Source organism: Leiobunum rupestre, chromosome 2 (assembly GCF_980474605.1).
Source record: "Leiobunum rupestre chromosome 2, qqLeiRupe1.1.hap1, whole genome shotgun sequence".
Lineage (NCBI taxonomy): Eukaryota > Metazoa > Arthropoda > Arachnida > Opiliones > Sclerosomatidae > Leiobunum > Leiobunum rupestre.
The window spans coordinates 45917752-45940765 of NC_143385.1; the positions used below are offsets into that span (position 1 = coordinate 45917752).

General features: G+C 33.3%; 1 protein-coding gene across 2 annotated transcripts; it reads right to left on the reverse strand.

Moving 5' to 3' along the window:
* Positions 1-21246: 21246 nt before the first annotated feature.
* LOC149957613 (defensin-B-like) lies at positions 21247-22369 on the reverse strand. Of its 2 annotated transcripts, none has more exons than XM_090164855.1 (3): positions 22294-22369; positions 21841-21914; positions 21247-21496 (listed from the first exon to the last, which is right to left on the reverse strand). In XM_090164855.1, exons 2-3 carry the CDS (start codon positions 21890-21892, stop codon positions 21357-21359), a joined length of 192 nt encoding a protein of 63 aa, XP_090020981.1. In that variant the 5' UTR covers positions 21893-21914; positions 22294-22369; the 3' UTR covers positions 21247-21356. The 2 variants fall into 2 exon arrangements, with proteins under 2 accessions (XP_090020981.1, XP_090020980.1); XM_090164854.1 differs by having other exon boundaries at positions 21841-21933; positions 22294-22355.
* Positions 22370-23014: the final 645 nt, after the last annotated feature.

Consider the following 23014-nt stretch of genomic DNA (forward strand, 5'->3'; position numbering starts at 1 on the left):
TACTAGCTTCGATTTCTGCAAAATCTATTGGGCTCTGACGTCCGGCTCTGCTTGTGCAGAAAGGCCGAAAATGAATACGAGTATCCTGTTTAAAACGGCTCTAGCTCTATTTCTATCGCAATTTAGTCGAAAGGTCGAAATAAATAATGTACCCGAAAAACACTTATTAGTCTGTTTGGAGAATTGTTTGGGAAATTCCGGGAATGAATGGATCAAAACGAGACGTTTTCGTTTCGTCCCGTTCAATAAACAACCCCACATTTCCAACTAAAAAAAACCCCAGCATATCAAACCTAGATCAAACCCGTGTTCGCGCGTTTTCATTCTTAGATCAATCGGATTTTCTGAGCAAATGCGGGTCGATTACCCGTGTTAGAGAAAACCATGTGTTAACTATAACACAAGCATTTCATGCAATGTAGTACGGATTTCGAAATTCGGCTTACACCAAACACAAATTATCATCTAAACTCAGTTGCCGGTTAAGAAAGGCAAAATATCTAGTACTCTGGAGGAAAGATACTAGCAAGAATTTCCTGGAAATCGGCGGCGTTAATTTCGAATTTGGCTTGTTTACGATTGAATTTCTAAGTATACCCGCATGACGAGGAGAAAAACATTTTATAATTTTAATTTTTTATTGCTTGATTTTATGGAAACACCTATTAGGCGCTAACGTTTATAGACCTTGTTTTCAGAGTTTATTTTGTGGACTTCATATTGAACTATTTACTTCGAGTTATAGCAATTTTTACTTATAATTTGAGGGTGCAAACAATTCTAATAATAACCGAATTCTTGAGGCTAATTTCGATATCCGCCCCTTCTCCACACGCGCATTGCCATTTTTCACAGATCGAGATTTTTTCGTAATTTTTGATATTTACAGAATATCCTTCGGACTCCGGACATTCAAGTCCTGATATGACGTCCTTGGGGAAACTTTGGTCGACCGTTCTGTACATAAAACGTTAAATCCAATAAGGATTACGTATGTATGTTACTTACCCAAAGGTGTGAAAACCAGTAGGCCTAAAAAAGGCAAAATGGGCAGCCGCATTTTCGTGAAACGTCTTTGTGGGTTTCTGTGAAATAAAATAGAATAGAAAAGGCTCTCCTAAATTTATCGGAAGTTTTTTTTTAAGTTGGGGGGAGGGGGATGGCAAACGGAAAACAATTCGCGTCAGCATGGCTGCCATCCTCAGGGCTTCGTGATTTCACTAGTCACCGAGGCCATTTCTGCCGTTTTTCTAGTCTGTTGATTCATTCAATTAATAAATTGTATTCTAATTTAACGAGTTTAAAGTAAGCATTAAATGTTTAAGTTAAACGAGCATTTTGTCACCTTATTATTTCCCTCCATGGATAGCGACCAGTTTTGAAGGATCAGCGATGGTTAAGCTAACCGCAAAAAGGAGCGTAATGAGAGGAGCGCTAATTTTACCGCTCAAAAAAAGAGTGAAAAGAGAGGAGCGCTTATTTTACAATACAATTACAATTTATTGCTAAAATATTAAAATTACAATTGATTTAGAGGGCTAAGTCAACTGGCGACTTGTAAGCCGCTCCCAAAAGAGCGAAAAGAGAGGAGCGCTTATTTGACCTCTCCAAAAAGAGCGTAAAGAGAGAAGCGCTTATTTTTCGCTCAAAAAAGAGCGAAAAGAGAGTAGCGCTTATTTTACCGCTCAAAAAAGAGCGAAAAAATGGGAGCGCTTATTTTACAGCTCCAAAAAGAGCGAAAAGAGAGGAGCGCTTATTTACCGCTCCAAAAAGAGCGAAAAGAGAGGAGCGCTTATTATACCGCTCAAAAATGAGTGAGTGTGAGCGGATATTATGCTAGCGAGGGCGAGCAGTGAGTGAGCTGAGCGGCTCTTGAACGAAAATGCCCAACACTGCTTTATTTATGGTAGACGTAAATCACGATCCCTTGTGAAGCACGTGGCGCTAGCCAATTAAAAGTCTATCTGCACTGACTCCTATTTTCTCGGTGCATCTCCTTATAGCACCTTCTATAGAAATTAATTCCGTTTTTAAAAGTTCGCGTGACTTAATTGATAGCCTCACTGAGGTCACAGATGCTAGTTAATTTGTCGGGCTCGAATGTAAATAAGATTTAATTCGTGTCGCTAATGTACTCATTTAGACTACAGCAGCGCCAACCGTGAAATAATTATTTCCTGGTAGAAATGTTTCTTTCATACAGATGGGGTAAAGATAGTTTCATCCACTGGTATTTAAAACCATGATATGGTAATCAGAGCCCTCTATTTCTTAATGTATAGTATGTTTTCATCGTACAACGCGACATAACTTGTCCTGGAAATTTGGATTATTAATTTCTAGGGTGTCACCATTGAGTTGGGAATATTAATCTAGAGATCCAATAAAATCTGCTCCCCGCGAAACACGTTTTTTAAAATTAAGAATGTGCCGTCACCTCTAAAAGAACGAGTAAACGTTATCATATGACCCGTGGCGCCATCCATTATTTTAAAAAATATATATATTTTTTCCGGAAAACGCATCTTTTTTTTTCAAAAATAAGAAAGACTTTATTGGTGTATATGGCAGCGGAGGCCTTCACACCATGTACATCATACAGAATTAGATAACAAATTTAAAGTAAATACAAACAGCGATAAGAAGAGAAATAAAAAAAACGCATCTTATTTGAACGGACCTTTGAGAGATAGACGGCGCCACGGGTAGAATGATAAAGTTTTCTCGTCATTTGGGAGCAGACGGCAGTATTCTTTTTTTTTTAAACTTGTTTCGCGAAATACTGAAATCCGACGTTTTGATTGACCTCTAGATTAATATTCCACACTCAATGGGTGTCACATTTTATATTTGGAATAACTTATAAAATAATTAATATTTTAACATGAAATTTTGTCAGTGTTGACAACTATACATAATCTAATATAAAAATTATTTTATTTTTTGGGTGCAGGTAGACTTTAAGCTAACCGTTATACTTCGTAAATAAGGCTGAATAAAATGTTCGTTTCATTATAAATTTAACTGTAACTTTTAACTAGTTAAATTAAATTTCAAATTATTAATTGAATGAACCATGAAAGACATGAACAAGACGTACGACGGTCAGAATACACATAATCCTTCTAATGCGTTAAGTTTGTTTGAGTTATTCACAGCAACCTACAACGCCGGTGACATAACCAATATATATCCACGGCCACACATAATTGTATTAACACCTATTTACTTATTTGTTACTTCTATTCATAATTTGAAAGCATCGAAGATTTCTTTTACTTCGGATCACACTTATTTGTTACTTCAGGTCATACGTTGTAAGCATCGCGTATTACTCCGATAAGTGTCACACTTATTTGTTACTTTTGGTCATATTAGAACGGCCTCCGATACGTGTCACACTTAATTGTTACTTCGGGTCATACGTTGTAAGCATAATACTCCGATAAGTGTCACAATTATTTGTTACTTCGGGTCATACGTTGTAAGCATAATACTCCGATAAGTGTCACACTAATTTGTTACTTTTGGTCATATTAGAACGGCCTCCGATAAGTGTCACACTTATTAGTTACTTCAGGTCAACGTTGTAAGCATCGCGTATTACTCCGATAAGTGTCACACTTATTTGTTACTTTTGGTCATATTAGAACGGCATCCGATAAGTGTCACCCTTATTTGTTACTTTTGGTCATATTAGAACGGCCTCCGATAAGTGTCACACTTAATTGTTACTTCGGGTCATACGTTGTAAGCGTAATACTCCGATAAGTGTCACAATTATTTGTTACTTCGGGTCATACGTTGTAAGCATAATACTCCGATAAGTTTCACAATTATTTGTTACTTCGGGTCATACGTTGTAAGCATAATACTCCGATAAGTGTCACACTAATTTGTTACTTTTGGTCATATTAGAACGGCCTCCGATAAGTGTCACACTTATAAGTTACTTCGGGTCATACGTTGTAAGCATAATACTCCGATAAGTGTCACAATTATTTGTTACTTCGGGTCATACGTTGTAAGCATAATACTCCGATAAGTGTCACAATTATTTGTTACTTCGGGTCATACGTTGTAAGCATAATACTGCGATAAGTGTCACAATTATTTGTTACTTCGGGTCATACGTTGTAAGCATAATACTCCGATAAGCGTCACACTAATTTGTTACTTTTGGTCATATTAGAACGGCCTCCGATAAGTGTCACACTTATTAGTTACTTCAGGTCAACGTTGTAAGCATCGCGTATTACTCCGATAAGTGTCACACTTATTTGTTACTTTTGGTCATATTAGAACGGCATCCGATAAGTGTCACCCTTATTTGTTACTTTTGGTCATATTAGAACGGCCTCCGATAAGTGTCACACTTAATTGTTACTTCGGGTCATACGGTGTAAGCGCAATACTCCGATAAGTGTCACAATTATTTGTTACTTCGGGTCATACGTTGTAAGCATAATACTCCGATAAGTTTCACAATTATTTGTTACTTCGGGTCATACGTTGTAAGCATAATACTCCGATAAGTGTCACACTAATTTGTTACTTTTGGTCATATTAGAACGGCCTCCGATAAGTGTCACACTTATAAGTTACTTCAGGTCAACGTTGTAAGCATCGCGTATTACTCCGATAAGTGTCACACTTATTTGTTACTTTTGGTCATATTAGAACGGCCTCCGATAAGTGTCACACTTAATTGTTACTTCGGGTCATACGTTGTAAGCATAATACTCCGATAAGTGTCACAATTATTTGTTACTTCGGGTCATACGTTGTAAGCATAATACTCCGATAAGTGTCACAATTATTTGTTACTTCGGGTCATACGTTGTAAGCATAATACTCCGATAAGTGTCACAATTATTTGTTACTTTGGGTCATACGTTGTAAGCATAATACTCCGATAAGCGTCACACTAATTTGTTACTTTTGGTCATATTAGAACGGCCTCCGATAAGTGTCACACTTATTAGTTACTTCAGGTCAACGTTGTAAGCATCGCGTATTACTCCGATAAGTGTCACACTTATTTGTTACTTTTGGTCATATTAGAACGGCCTCCGATAAGTGTCACCCTTATTTGTTACTTTTGGTCATATTAGAACGGTCTCCGATAAGTGTCACACTTATTTGTTACTTTTGGTCATATTAGAACGGCCTCCGATAAGTGTCACCCTTATTTGTTACTTTTGGTCATATTAGAACGGCCTCCGATAAGTGTCACACTTATTTGTTACTTTTGGTCATATTAGAACGGCCTCCGATAAGTGTCACCCTTATTTGTTACTTTGGGTCATATTAGAACGGCCTCCGATAAGTGTCATACTTAATTGTTACTTCGGGTCATACGTTGTAAGCATAATACTCCGATAAGTGTCACAATTATTTGTTACTTCGGGTCATACGTTGTAAGCATAATACTCCGATAAGTGTCACACTAATTTGTTACTTTTGGTCATATTAGAACGGCCTCCGATAAGTGTCACACTTATAAGTTACTTCAGGTCAACGTTGTAAGCATCGCGTATTACTCTGATAAGTGTCACACTTATTTGTTACTTTTGGTCATATTAGAACGGCCTCCGATAAGTGTCACACTTAATTGTTACTTCGGGTCATACGTTGTAAGCATAATACTCCGATAAGTGTCACAATTATTTGTTACTTCGGGTCATACGTTTTAAGCATAATACTCCGATAAGTTTCACAATTATTTGTTACTTCGGGTCATAAGTTGTAAGCATATTACTCCGATAAGTGTCACAATTATTTGTTACTTTTGGTCATATTAGAACGGCCTCCGATAAGTGTCACACTTATAAGTTACTTCAGGTCAACGTTGTAAGCATCGCGTATTACTCCGATAAGTGTCACACTTATTTGTTACTTTTGGTCATATTAGAACGGCCTCCGATAAGTGTCACACTTAATTGTTACTTCGGGTCATACGTTGTAAGCATAATACTCCGATAAGTGTCACAATTATTTGTTACTTCGGGTCATACGTTGTAAGCATAATACTCCGATAAGTTTCACAATTATTTGTTACTTCGGGTCATACGTTGTAAGCATAATACTCCGATAAGTGTCACACTAATTTGTTACTTTTGGTCATATTAGAACGGCCTCCGATAAGTGTCACACTTATTAGTTACTTCAGGTCAACGTTTTAAGCATCGCGTATTACTCCGATAAGTGTCACACTTATTTGTTACTTTTGGTCATATTAGAACGGCCTCCGATAAGTGTCACCCTTATTTGTTACTTTTGGTCATATTAGAACGGCCTCCGATAAGTGTCACACTTATTAGTTACTTTTGGTCATATTAGAACGGCCTCCGATAAGTGTCACCCTTATTTGTTACTTTGGGTCATATTAGAACGGCCTCCGATAAGTGTCACCCTTATTTTTTTTACTTTGGGTCATATTAGAACGGCCTTGAAAAATGCCAGAGAGAAATTCGCGTAAATTCTCTATAACCACGCGTATTTCCAATGTGGGAGTTTCTGGGGGTACTTATACGCGGTCCAAAAAACCTTACTAAGAATTAAAATTAAGCAGCGAAATTGCATTTCTAGGCTATATGTAAACCACAGCTATTCAAAAATATTTTTTCACGTTATCCGACTTAATTTTAAAGAAAATATCTACCACATAAAGCGAAATCACCGAAAATAGTAAATTGGGTAAATGCCCAACTTCTTGGGCTCCGATTTGAAAACTTTATGAAAGGCAATCAATGGTAATGTATGTACATTCGAACGAGACATCATTGACTCTTCTAGCCCTAAACGTTGAAGGGATATGCGCGACACGGCGGCATCGGCGGCAACGGCTACACTGTACGTGAGACTAATACACACAAATCCTTAGGATTGTGTGTAAAAACGGTAAAAACGGTAAAATGGTGCCGATGCCGCAAAGAAAAGTTCCTTTCTGTACCTACCCCAACTTCCAACAAGATGTCACGGACATTTAAGAACACACAATGCACTATGTTTTAAGTATTAAAATTAAATTTGAACAAGTTTACAATCATCTGGTACAAACCCAAGAGGAATTTTATCGTGGTTTTGGAAATGAGGTAGCGAAACGCGAACACGTTAATTTAAATTGATTTCCAAAAAAAACGAATTTTTCGAGTTACTTGGTTTTGGAAATGAGTTAGCGAAACGCGAACATGCTAATTTAAATTGATTTCCAAAAAAAAAAAGAATTTTTCGAGTTACCTGGTTTTGGAAATGAGGTAGCGAAACGCTAACCCATTAATTGAAATTGATTTCCAAAAAAAACGAATTTTTCGAGTTACTTGGTTTTGGAAATGAGGTAGCGAAACGCGAACATGCTAATTTAAATTGATTTCCTAAAAAAAAAGAATTTTTCGAGTTACCTGGTTTTGGAAATGAGGTAGCGAAACGCTAACCCATTAATTGAAATTGATTTCCAAAAAGCCGAATTTTTCGAGTTACCTGGTTTTAAAAATAGGTAGCGAAATGCGAACACGTTATTCTAAATTGATTAAAAAAAAACGAATTTTTCAAGTTACCTGGTTTTGGAAATGGGGTAGCGAAACGCTAATCCATTAATTGAAATTGTTTTCCAAAAAAAAACGAATTTTTCGAGTTAGCTGGTTTTGGATTACCCTTGGATTATGTGTGTAAAAACCTTGAAGCCAATGGAATTTATTTTAGAGAAAACTTTACATGTTGATTAAGGTATTAATATTTGTACATATTTAAAATGAATTTAATTTCAGTCAGACTTGTCAGACCTGTAACTAAACCTAGTAGTTTTCATCTTAATGCCTTTTTTAAACACGAACATAGAACTTGAAATGACCTTTATTTAAAATAATAGTCATAAGTAAATAATTTGCTGCCATTGAAGGTAGGGCCATAATACCCATAACTACGACGCTGCATATTCTTCGACCATAATTTTGAATGATGGTCTTTTCGCTAATAATAAAATTTGACCAAATAATACTATTTTTCTATATAATTAAATTATCTTTCGTATAATCCTATAATATGACAAAAATAATCCTATTATACGATATATTATGAATTTTTCTATCTATGATCATATTTATAATCCTATAAATTGGAAAAATTAATCCTTTAATATCCTTTATAATTAATTTTATTGTCTTGTCTAATAATATAATTTGACCAAAATAATCCTATTTTTCTATATAATACATTTTTAACTTTTGTATAATCCTATAAATTGTCAAAAATAATCCTATACAATGAATTGTATAATTATATAAATGGTCAAACTGTCTCAAACATACCTATATATAATGTAAATTGCGGTCTTGTGCAATCTTTTAAGTATATATAACCTTATGATTATATCCTATATAATTAATTTTTCCTACTTGTATAATCCTGGAAATTGGCCAAAATAATCCTATTTTAGGGAATTTTAAATTTTAACTGGCCTCCCAGCGGAAAATTTAAAACTCTTCGAAATGCTTTCTTCATATTTCGTTTAATCACCACTATTTATAAATGCTAAGTGAACTCACCCAATATTTCTCAGGCTAAACGGCTTTAGTTTACGTTCCGTTATACTTCCAGAAAGGGGGAATAAAACTCATTATTCCAAGAGCTCCGTTTGATTTCGCGTTTGCAACCGAACACCCAACCAGTTATCCAACTGTTATGTGTTTGTCGACTTACAACGCGATTCTACCACGGTCCACGGATGAGCAGTTTATGAAAACTCCACTCCACATGCATTCTAAAGCTTTGGCTGCGTCTCTTTGGTGTCACGGTTTTAAAGCTTCAAAAGTCACATGATGGCTTAGGCCTAAGGTGGTGCCTTGGGTATTAGCCTAGCTGATTATTATTATTATTATTATTATTATTATTATTATTATTATTAACTACAAGGAAATAGTCTTTACTATGTCTTCCGAAAGATTTTTTTTAGTATTAAGAAATAGCAACGTTACCTGTATTTTAAAGACTATAATTTATATTTGAAAAATTAATTTAAAAATATGCAAATATAATTTATAAAACACGGATGTAAATTCCTAGATTTGGTGGTCGTTGTGGGGTGTTATCATTGCTATAGTAATCGTTTTAGATCGACCATGACAGTAAGACGCCCATAGCGATCACGTGATTATTTGCAGTATCTGTGACATGAAGTAATGGTATTGGCCTTATCAAGAAGGGGCTTAGCTATGACGTATTCCCACTACATTAGGAACCAGAACCGAAATCCTTTTTCTGTAGGTAAAAATATTTTACTGTCCAAATTGTCGAAATCGTAGCTTTTAAATTTAAAGACCGAGACCAGAGTGAATTTCCACCCCTCTTATCCTGTAATTAATCTTTTAACGAGTGACAACTGATTGACATCTCTGACAACTTAAGTGACAGCTCTGACAGCTTGAGTGACCGCCTGAACAATTCCATGTATTGTAGCTTACCTCTTTTTTTGATACTCGTTGTATATATTCTATTCAAAAACAGTCGGAGCCGTCGGTCAAGCTGTCGACGCTGTAATTCAATTTTGTGGGGTCTAAATTCGCGCACGAGAAAATGGAATCTCTGTTCTCGGCCTTTAAAACCCAGTTTAGGTCGGTTTGAATGCCAGTTTTGACCACCGGCGATAATTCTTGGTTCACACTTCACACGTGCGAAATCGCTTCACCCCGGTTCACTTATAGCCAAGGCTTAAGGCCATTTCAAATTATGACCAGACTTTGGAAAATACTATAATGTATCCCAAAACAATTAGTTAATCATGTTTACTATACATACAGTAATATTATTTGACATTATTTAGAATTTTATTCCGATTATTTTGGAAAATACGAGCAATTTTACTTCCCCGCCTGGTCGATTTGAAAGCGATTCTAAGAACCGACTTGGACAAATTGCTTCCCGAACCAACACGATGCGATTTCTCACGCTGGTTTTGAAAACTAGTTATCTAAAACGAAGAGATTTAGGGGTGAGTGTGAACCTGGCTAAGGAGCAGCCCTGGGCGTTTACCCGGGTCGCCCGACCCTTAAATGCATTCTTACTAATATCCTCTAAGAAACATCGCTAGGCAAAGTAATACCAAGAACCCATAGAAGTAACTATGCAAATATGAAGTACTGGCACCATGAAGTGATACTTCTCAAACTCAGGGAATTGACTAGCACCCTCTAGTACCTACACATCCATACAGTCGAGGAAAATGTTAAATTATAAGTTTTTGTTAATATTTATTGTTATCATCATTATTTTTAAAATTAAAATAGTTATACTTCATTATTTTCAACCAGAGGGAGGGAAAATATCCCACTTTTGCACTACAGACAGATATTTAGGGCGTTAACAATTTGAGTAGTATAACATTATAGCAGCAGGGGACTTATATCCCTTCTTGGTAATACACAGTAATGATCGTGCCGTGTACACAACCTCTTTTTTTTTGGTGGGAAATTAACGCCTATTTGAATCTGCATCGAGCCTATGAAGTTAGATGTTTCACACTCGAATATTTATCTCATAAGAGATATTTTAAAATAATCAGATTTTATACAAGAGCACTATTACCAGAAGCCTAAAACTGCGTTGTCTTCCGTTATGAGCACCTGTTTTGATATTGACATTGCGTATAACAATGATTTTATTCATATAAAGGTAATTATGTATTTTATTACGTATTGCAGGTGTACTATAATTGCACGCTCTGAAGTACTAAAAGACTACCAATGGAGGCCATAGAAAAAAGGACAAACGGTTCTCAATAAAGAAGCAGGTTTATAAATTGAAACAGATGGAAGACGGAGCAGCTTCTCGGTAAAGGAACTGGCTTACAAATAAAAACAGACGAGAGGGAGCAACCCGGGTCGGATTAACACATACTGCGGGCCTTGTGCAGAGTAGAATTTGCTTCCCCTAAAAATATTCAGACCTTACATTTTGACTCTATTAACGTTAATGTGGTTATAAACATAAAATACCAATAGAAACATTTATTTCGTAGAATAGGGCCCCCCGTGCCATGGTACACTTTCCAGAAGTCGACATCGTTCCTAAATTGTTGTTACTGTTTCCACTTTCCATCATAAATAAAAACAGACGAGAGGGGGGCCAACTACATGGTGCGCGCCCAAAGTCAAATTATCCTCCCCACTCAATGGTCGAAGGGGAAGTTATTTCTACAATAAGGGAGTTCTCCCAGCTACAAGTACACATCGTTTGATCATTGTAGTGACTGTTGCTGGTCCGACTTGCTGCTTTTCATCAGCTTGGCTATCTCCCTCTCCCGTCACCATCACCATCACCGTTTTGCTTCCGACGACTGAGAGCGACGGCGGCATCACCAGCGGCACTCGGAAAGTCAGTCTTTAAAAATTTCATCGCCCCTCCTCCCCTCCCCCGGGCAATGAAATAAAAAGTGAAATGTTATGTAAAGATAATGTGTTTTCTGCAAATGGTTGCTTCTTTATCGTCCACTCTAGAGTCTGGTGTCAATTTACATTTTCAGTTTAAATAGAGCCAAGTAGAATGTTCTAATTGGCTGGATTTTCGTCTGCTAAGCCAGACGCTTTGTGATTTATTTAGCAGATAAAAATCTATCAGTTAATAAACTTCTCGTGGCTCGAAGTAAACTAAAATGGCTAATTATAGAGGTCAAGCTTAGAAGTTCCAGCATCTGCCACCAGATGGCACTCTTCTTTGAATCACTCTTTACTTCTTTCTTACCCTTTTATATTAACCATGATGTCGTTCAATTACTCTCCCCAAGAGCGGTGCCACATTTGATACAGGGGTGAAACTGAACTTTTGCATATATTTTTCTGCAGAATGCCAACCACTTTAGTAGTCTCAGGTAACATAGATTATGAGTATATCTTCATTTCGTTATACCAAAAAAATGTCAGTTTTTTTCGCGTACAGTATTTCTACTATTGTTAATATCATTAATATAATATAGAATAAATATAATACGATGTGGCTATCTTAGAATAAGGACCTAGTTTATTGGTTTTTATTGTGTTCTAAATGTGGCACCCGTCTTTGAGGAAACGGTTTCTGGTACAATCTTTGAGCCCGTTCGTACATCAAGTTAAACGAAAAAAGGTGTCGTATTACTCGCCATTTCTAATAAATCATGAACAATTTTTCGTAACATCACCCTATTTTATACTATGCATTCGGAGGAGCAGCTAAATACAATTTTCAAACGAAGGTTTCTAGCTACTCTCTCACTTTGTTGGTGATCATTTAGTTGGACCTAATTTTCTAGCACCCCGGCTAAATGGTGAGGCATACCTACGTTTTCTGCAAGATACTTTACCTTTATTCTATTTAAATACAATTTGTAGTAAAATATTTGTTGAATCGAATGGTATTTCTTATTTCAAATTTCTTAGGAGTGGTTGACTGAATTGAACAATTCTCCAATCACGTTTATAATAAACATCCCTCTTGCCTAACTCTCTCCTTAAAGCCCTTTTAATCGTTATTACTTTTTGAATAACTACAGTTGCAAATATTTACTTCAATAAGAGCATAGCGACGATTTCATTTGGGCTGGTGGCTGCGGCGTTTGGCGAAAATCACCGGTGGCAACGTGGCTCGCCAATTTTTCAAGAATCATCGGCGGCGGCGTGAAGGGGTAAAAATTTATCTTCTTTCGAAAATTAAAAAACAAAATCCGAAAAAAAAAACAAAAAAACTGGGCGGCGACGGTTCAGAGCCAGAAAAAAAATATGCGGCGTGGGAGCGCTATGCTATATCTATAACTGATTTTTTATATAACTGAGTTATAGTTACAATTCCATGCCATGACAGTGTTGCAGGCAATGAGAAAAATCAAAGCCACAGCAAACGTTGAGGAAATCGATGAAAATTTAATTTTAATGAACACTTCTTTTTTCCTGGTTAGCCGTATGAAATGAACCTTTTCACTGTTCTATTGGATATTGTAGAACATATACACCGACTGCTAATGGTTTCGAAAAGTGAATTGTAGTACAAATCAAAAGCAAATAAATTTAGATTTTCCAATAAATTCAAAGTCAAGTCTGTAATCGTTTATTTCGCCGGTTTTTGTTATCGCTATTCAAAAATCTTTGTTTACAATGGGCGTTGTTTCATTGCAATTATTTATTATTCTAGAAGCGAATGCATTTGAGAGACCTCTAGCAACCTGACAAGTGTAGAAAGTACTGTCAAATAAAAGGATCAAAATTGGTGGCTAAATTTAAGCACATTTTTAAAAAGGACTTTAAGCTTTTAATTAAATCAATAAATCGTCTGCTAACACTCGCTACGACTGGTTTTTAACGTAACTAGAGCCAATAATCTCTAGCTTCTGTTATATCTGGTGGCAGAAAGGCGAAATTCAATGATCCAGCATAAACATGGAAGTTCATACTCCCTTTAACTTTCATGTTTTTGCTGTATGCTCGAAGGGTTCTGACAAGGACCATTCAATTTCAAAATTAGCCCAACCAAAACTCCGAAAACATTAGATTACGAACAACTTGACGCTTTCTTTTAGGTGGCCCAATCTCCAGATTCAAACCCACGCGCTATTTTTCTATGGGGGTATACAGGGTGTTAACTAAAAAACGATACAGAGCCAATTACTCAAAATGTGTTTAATGTAAGAATTTGAAAATTGCAGGTTACATAGAGGGTGCAGGGGGACAAATGTCAATGAAAATTTCTATGACCTTGAACCAGCTCTTCAAGGTCATACAAATTTTATGTCGAGAACCATTAGGATTAGAAGAATGGTTCCAATTAGAAATGTGTTCTACGTTTAAGTTTAAGTCTAAACAGCTTTGACCCGATCTAATTTGACCAATGAGAAGCCGAGAAATGTTAGACCAAAAACCATAAGGTCGTGTGTGGAATTCTAATTAAGACACGACATTTAACGGTTTATAAATCTAAAACTACCAGATCAAATGGATCCAAATTGTCGTGACACTCTAAACTGAGTGGGAGAGTTCAAAATTTGTAACTTATGATGACCTTGAAACATTAGTTCAAGGTCATTCAAAATTTATCTCGAGAACCATTAGGATTAGGAGAATGGTTCCAATTAGGAAAATGCCCGCCAAGGTTTTTTAAGTGAAATTACCTTTTACCCGAGGTAAATAAACCAATAAAACTCCAAAATAAACGTTAATTAATTAGTTTAAGACGTACCAAGTATTTTTAATAGTAAAGGAACACAACACTAAGTAGGCAACTTAGACATCGATGTCTTAGCGTATTTTAATGAAAATTCTTGCCGTGGTACCAGAAAAGCTCAGGCAGAATTGGGAAAGTTAATCTTCAGTTTTTTCATTATTTATTTATTTAAATTATTTGTAAATAATTCTTACGTTTATTAGTTGCTTATTTATTTAAATTTCTTGTTTCGTTTCTTTTGTGTTTAAAAAATTTAAATTCAAAAAGTTAATAAAAATACTTGGTACGTCTTAAAACAATTAATTAACGTTTATTTTATAGTTTTATTGGTTTATTTCCCTCAGAGAAAGTTAAGTTGACTTAAAAAACCTTGGCAGGCATTTTTTTAATTGGAACAATTCTCCTAATCCTAATGGTTCTCGAGATAAATTTTGAATAGACTTGAACTAATGTTTCAAGGTCATCATAAGTTAAAAGTTTTGAACTCCCGCACTCAGTTTAGAGTGTCACGACAATTTGGATCCATTTGATCTGGTAGTTTTCGATTTATAAGCCGTTAAATGTCGTGTCTTGATTAGAATACCACACACGACCTTATGGTTTTTGGTCTAACATTTCTTGGCTTCCCATTGGTCAAATTAGATCGGGTCATAGCTGTCTAGACTTAAAATTAAACGTAGAACACATTTCTAATTGGAACCATTCTTCTAATCCTAATGGTGCTAGAGATAAAATTTGAATGACCTTGAAGACCTGATTCAAGATCATTGAAATTTGCATTGTCATTTGTCCCCCTGCACCCTCTATGTAACCTGCAAATTTCAAATTCTTACCTAAAACACATTTTGAGTAATTGGCTCTGTATCGTTTTTTAGTTAACACCCTGTATTACGGATGTGGCTTACGCGACAGAAGAACTTGCTCTGATGATTTGCGAGAACGTAGAATTGCAGGTTTTGAGTCTATCCGCAACACACCTGGAATTTTTCAACGAGTGCTCACACATCAATTAACATTTGTTTTGTGCTCTAAAAAACTGCATCTTGTAAATACTAAAATTTATTTTTATTGCAAATGTAATAATCTTTTTTTTTGTAATTTATTTTTGAATCTTCATGTAGACATGAGCATAGGATAATTAAATCTGACCCACTAATCCCTTGCTTCTAGTAAAACTGTATCAAAATGTTACCATTATCTCTCTTGCCTTTGTTAAAATGAAATGTTATTTTCTGTTGAGACAATAACCATCTCCATGACCATATTTTGACTTTAACCCTGATATGATCCCTAATGTGAGCAGGCAATGCATATGAAACTAAACCTAGCGTCTTTCAGTCGGCGCTAGAGTTAACGAATTAGCTATCCCAATTTCAACATAATACAAGTAAGAAATATGAGAAAAAATGTTTGGGAATACCATAGAATTAATATAATTAACACCGCAGTACTTCGGAAAGGTATGACTATCATTTGAAATTTTCAAAAATAATATAAGTAGGGTCATTGTTAGGGCTTCAATTGTACTGAGCCACCCAGCTCGTCCGCAACCCTTACCAAGGCTGGCACTGAATATAAGTGAATGTAATACAAATATGAAATGTTTGCAAATAATTGTTTATTTGGAAAAGATAATATGGCTTTGTACAGTGTTTATAATTGAAATGTTACTTAGAATGACAAATAGGAACGTACTTAGAGGAATTTAAATTCAAATTATTAAATTTTCAGAGTGAAATTATTCATCCGTTTTGCTTGGAACAGATGCATCTCATGTCCAAGAAGCCAGTACAGTAGCCGTGGTGTTTGCCAATAGAAAGACAGTGCTTGTGGCATTTCGTGTCATTGGGGCAGCCGAAACCAGCTTGAGACACCTGAATTACTGTAAGCGAATCAATATATGGATAATTAAGTATACTATAATTTAAGCAGTTGCACGGTAGTATTCATATCCCTCTTATGCCTCTAATGTTAATATGATCCTTCCCTAGTTTTTCTGCTTCTCTAAATTGGTTTTCCGAAAATATAATATCGTTACGAAGAGAGTTTAAAGTGATATTATTAAACTATTATATTAAAAATGTTTTATAAAATAATTCATTTCCATATACTGTTACGCAATGTAAATGTTTAAAAATTAATTAGTTAGTTAAACTTCGATACATTTCTCATCAGTATTTAATAATTGGCTTATCAAATTGCTCATCCGAGCTTTCGCGTTTATCCTAGCTAGTATAAGAATAACTAGAAAGATTAACCCAATTACAAGGGGGGTACATTTTACCCCTGTATCGCCCCGTTCCTACGCCACTGAACGCTCACGGAATTTGCCCACTACCTTCGTTTTACTCAATGTCTCAATAGGGAGCAAGGTGCGAGATAAAAACAACTTTTAACAACGAAAGAACATGTTAAGTTTACAAGTACAAATAGAAAAAGTGAACCATTAAAATAATTACAATATATATAATATATATATATATATATATATATATATATATATATATATATACATATATTACACACAATAATCAACTACGGGAGCCAACTGCTTCCTACACTTATTATAACCATTAAACTCAACAAGTTTTTATGGAAGGGCAAACCGAAGAACTCGGGTTAATTTACGTAATATGCATTGATGAATTAAAAGCATTAAAAGTCGCTAGATGACTTGGGTCTAAGTTGGTGCCTTATAGATGATAATTATTACTTGCCGACAGAAGAGAAAACTAAGATGACAAGAATCAGGATCGTTGAACTATTCATCTTATTGGATGCGGGCTGGAACTTAATTAGAAAACATTATAAGAAATAAACTCTTAAACAATTTAAACTATTTTTAAGTATTTATATAATTATAATTTTAAATATTACGACATTTTTAAAAACAAACGCTATAAAAACTAAACCATTTATGAAAAATTAAACCATGTATAATATATTAAAACATTTTTTAACTTTTATAATAAAATAGGAACTACTTTATTATTTTAAACTTTTTGTTTCTTTTATAGCAACATCTGTTCTTGATATATTAAAAATACAAACGATTCTTACCAATTGCTTTAATGTCCAAGTAAATTTATATTTTTCCGAATCCCAAAGTTGCTGCTTCCGAACAGGAGTAAGAACTGTTGACGTGTGTTAGTTCTTGGTGGATGGTGCTTATATACGCACCGTGTTTGGAACCGAGAGGACGTCATCTATCTCGGCTGCCCGGGCTGCCCCATTGCATCCTGTGTCGCAACACTCTTCCAAATCCCCCCTGACCACCTTATAGAGTCTGTGAAGTTTGCAATCCAGATCAATCAGCTTTTACTCACTGTTTCTGTTTCCTAGGAAAAGTGTGAATGTTATTTTGAAATATCATTTTGGGCCTCAGGAGATAAACGAATATTGACGTAAAATCGGTTCGATATTTATTATTTAGCTCCTTTAGCCGTAGGAAATCGGGTGGAAATCTCGATAACATTGTGAAATGGAAAATAACTCAAAATTTTATAATATAAATATTGTAGTATTATATAAATGAAAAGTACAAAAGTAATTTAAATACTTATTGTAAAGCCAATTTTATTCAAAATTAAAACTTATTTTCTGTAGATACAAAATAAATTAATTCGCATTTAAAACGTTAGAAATCTATACATTTAATAACTACTATTTCATATCAATTAGTTTTTAAATTTGTAATATTTTCCTATTAAAGCCAATTTTATTTATTTATTTCGAACCAAAGAGAAAAAAACCAAAATTATTTCATAACTATCAAATTTAAATAAATTATTTTGAATTAAAAGTGTAATAAGTTTATTTTAAAGCCTTTTTTTAAATTTAAACAAAATAGGCTTAGTAAAGATTTTGAAGTTTTAGAACGTTACTTATATGTAATTTCATTATTACCAATTGAATAAAATTAGTTTGAAATAAAAATGTTGTAGTCTTATGATACTAAATCTAAATTTAATTAAAATAAAGAAAACTATGTAGTAGAATAACAAATATCTAGCAATGTTAAGTTAAAAGGAACCACCTATGTACTGCATTGTAAAGGATGATAAAATTAGCGAATAAGTAGATTAAAATTTGTTTAGGGTTTAGCTTTATTATCCCTTTTCATAATTTACTAATCTACTTATTCGCTAATTTTAACAAATATCTATATCACTAAAATTAACCTCATTGCTTAAAATAATAACGTTTTACTTAAAATCCAAACTTATTTTAAGTCAAAAAGGCAAAATTAACATCATTATTTTTTACAGCGTTTAAAATATGTAGATGACTTTACTCTGACATGTTTAGCTTGTATAAAAAATAATAATTGGATTATTTTGTAGACTTGTAAAATTATAAATTCGAGGATTCTGGTTTTAAAGTCCATTTATTAAATTTTTTCGACCTTCAAAAAATTATATCGGATGCATACTAAATACTTTTAATTAAAAATTTAGATCTTGGGCTTCAAATCCCTGCTACAGTACAGCTATAAGATAATAATTATGTTCCATAAATGTGTCAGTTATCCGAAAGAATTATTGTAATATTTTTTATGTTCAGTTGAATAACGTGAAATATCCGTGGGTGAGCTGATAGTATTCAAATGTAAACAACCTAGCGGACTGAAACACTAATAAAAACCTTTAGCACTTATAAGTTCCGGGACCTAGCAAGTAAGAGCTCGCTGCTAGATAAATTAATTTTAACGCACTTTCTTTAAAACTTAACGATAAAAAGTGTATTTACTCTGAGCGCACATTGGCCTCCATGATACGTTACATTAGGTCAGCGCACATTGCTTGACCGCACGATACAAACCATTAATCTATTTAAATGCGGTGGTTATTTAAACAAAAATCTAAATTTATCTTTAATCAATGATTTACATTAAAAAATGACTCGATTTAAATCAATGATTTACTTTTAAAATAATTCAATTTAAATCAATGATTTACTTTTAAAATAATTCAATTTAAATCAATGATTTACTTTTAAAATAATTCAATTTAAATCAATGATTTACTTTTAAAATAATTCAATTTAAATCAATGATTTACTTTTAAAATAATTCAATTTAAATAAATGATTTACATTCAAAAATTACTCAATTTAAATTAATGATTTATATTTGAAAATCACTCGATTTAATTCAATGACTTGAATAAAAAAATCACTCGATTTCAATCATTGATTTACAATAAAAAATCAATCTATTTAAATCTATTATTTACATTAAAAAATCATTCGATTTAAATTAATGATTTACACTAAAAATCACTCGATTTAAATCAAGGATTAACATTAAACAATCACTCGATTTAAATCAATGATTAACATTTAAAATTAATTCGATTTAGATAAATGATTACTTTAAAAATAACTCAAAATAAATTAGTGATTTACTTTAAAAATAACTAAACTTATATCAATAATTTACTTTTAAAATCACTGGAGTTAAAACAATGACTAATATGAAAAATCAATCGATTTAAATAAATGATTTACATGAAAAAATCAATCAATTTTCTCTTGATCAATGTAAATCAATGATATACATTTAAAAATCAATGATTTACATTAAAAATCAATGATTTACATTTAAAAATCAATCGATTTAAATCAATGATTTACATTAAAAATCAATGATTTACATTTAAAAATCAATTGATTTAAAACAATGATTTACATTAAAAAATCAATCGATTTAAATCAATGGTTTACATTAATAAATCAATCGATTTAAATCAATGATTTACATTAAACAATCAATTATTTACATGAACTCCTGCCCTGCCTATATTACAAATTTCAAAACAGTTTGACTTTCGTAGCTTGTTCGTGCATGTGGCTTTTGTTCGGTGCCATGGTAACGCGTGTAGGTCAGCCACGACAATAAGACACCTAATCAGCTTCAATAAAAACCCTTAAACCCATGGTGATCACGTGATTATTTCGCTGTATCTGTGTCATGGCGGTCGTTTCAAGGCGGGGCTTAGTTATGACGGATGTCTACGACGCTATGAACAATCAACCAATATAAGATCATGTCTCCTGATAATAAGCCTTATCAGGTATCCTAAAACAGCAGTATTTTCGTTTGCTAAGGAGACGCATTGTTTTGTTATTCAAAAAAGATTATCGTCTGCTAATCAGGAAAAATTCCAGCAGATAAAAGACTTCTGGAGTTAGCCACTATGTGGCTCTATCTTTGCTGAAAATCACAATAATGATACCCCTGGTTTTGCAAGTTCTTTGTTTTTCTGAACTAAAGAATTGGTCGACTCTCTTTCCCCCTAGTCACAATTGTAAATACCCCACCCTATACATAACGTCTCAAATACTCTGCTTCCCTCAATTGTGATTTCACCATAAAATTTAAAATTATTAAATATCATTAAAAATTAATTTGTTTTGTGGTTTTACATCTAGAAACTAACCACACTATTTTAAATTAAGAAAACACAAGTATTAAATTGCTGGTGTATAGAAAAATAATAATAAATAATAATAATAATATATATATATTATGCATTATGTATTATATATTATGTTATGTATTACATATTTTATATTATGTATTATATAATATACATTATATATTATATAAATATTATATATATATATATATATATATATATATATATATATATATATATATAAATAGGTTTCGATAAAGAAATGTGATATGTGTCGTAATATATTTCTGCAAACTCCTACATTCCTCGTATCTAAATAATGTATAATTTGGTTTTGTTTAGCAGGCAAACAAATGTCTAGGGAAATATCCCGTCAGGTTGGTTCGTAAAAAACTCAGTTTATTCATAAAAAAGGGTAATTGATTGAGAGGATAGTGCTTCCAATGGAAAACTGATCATGTTATTAAGCTCGCAGTTCTCGTTTACCTTTCACTCTGATCTCAAATGTACCGGATTTTTTTGTCTCAAGCAACCATCTCATCCTGATCTCTAACCATGCCGCTGAATGATGACTGAATATGGTAATATACAGATAAAATTTTGCAAAAAATGTTTTTATTTACAAACGTTAATATGGCTTTGTACAGTGCATATAATTGAAACGTTACTCGTCATGACCAACAGAAAGGTTTAAGGAGGAACAGTCTTTGATCTTGAAATATTGAAAGTAACTTAAGTTTGATGGCACTTCGCAATTTATCCATTACGCTTCGAGCAGATGCATCTCATGTCCAAGAAGCCAGTGCAGTAGCCGTGGTGTTTGCCAATCGAGAGACAGTGCTTGTGGCATTTCGTATCATTGGGGCAGCCGAAACCAGCTTCAGACACATGAATTGCTATAAATATATTAATATAAGGATATATAATTATGAAATAATTTGAACATTGCATTGAAGTGTTTATATCAAGGTACTTCTAATATTATCTGCGCACACTATAAACCTTAGATGGGTAACTTCTTTTAAAAATTGGTTTGCCAGAAAAATGCGGCATTGAAGATACCTTTTTTTAACATTTACATCAGGGAAATAGGCTTTAAAATGTTTCAAAACCCTGCGTTGCTTTGGAATGTAAATTTTACATTTAACATAGGTAAATTAGTAACTCTTATTAGGGTTAATCGTGGCTTGTGGTATTCGTAGGAAGTATTTAAGATCTATATCCTATGAAAAGGACTTACCGACTGATGTGAAAACTAAGACGGCAAGAAACAGAATCGTTGAACTGTTCATCTTTGCGATGTTGGATGCGGGGCTTGAAAATGATTTAAAAACTAAACATTTAAAAATATGAATTATAAAAATTTACCAATTTCATTTTTCAACATTTATAAATAAAAAATAAAAAGTAATATTTTATATTTTTATATGTATTAATTATTTTTACTTATTAATAATGAAAATGAACTAAATTTCAGAAATTATTAATAATGAAAATGAACTAAATTTCAAAAATACTTAATAATGAAAATGAACTAAATTCCAGAAATACTTAATAATGAAAATTAACTTAATTTCCAAAATACTGAAATATAAAATATTTTTAAGCTATGAGGTATCTATACGTATTTGTTTTAAGTTATTTAACACGAAAATCGAAATTCTCAAATCTTGAAAAGAGAAATTTATCTTACCAATGGCTTCGATGCTGAAGTAAAATAGTATTTTACAAATCAAAAAGTGGTTGCTTCCGAAGAGGACGAAGAACTGGCGACGTGTGCTTGTTCTCAGCGTAGTGGACGGTGCTTATATATCCAATGTGTTTAGACCAAACGCGGGTGAAACCAATAAACAAACGTCATGGAGCTCCATGGCATCCTGTGTTGCAATAGCTTTCCCATCACTGTTTTCTCGGAAACGTTTGAGTGTTGTTTTGAAATAACATTTACTGGGCCTCTGCGGATAAACCAGTGTTGACGTACTGACGCTATTAATCTTTCAGTTTATTTGCTTTTAGTAACATTGCGCAACCGAAATCAAATTTTAAAGAATATTATTTATATTATATTATAATCTAATTTTATTTAAAATGAAAGGTACAAAATTATTAGAAATGTTTTAAATAATAGCAATTTTATTTAAAATCAAACAATTTTTTTCTAAATATTCAAGATAGAGACTAAATAAAGGTTTAAAGCGTTAGTAATATGTAGATTTCAGATTAGAAATCAATTAAAATCAAATTTCATAAATGAATGGCTGCTGTTTGATTACTTGAATTTTTTTTGTTGAAATCGTGGACAGCACTTTTTATCAAATTTATTTTTAAATACATTTAACCATGGCTGACTAGACTAAATATTAATTAAATTTTAGAATTTTAAAACCAGGTTTTTTATTTACAAAATAAATTAA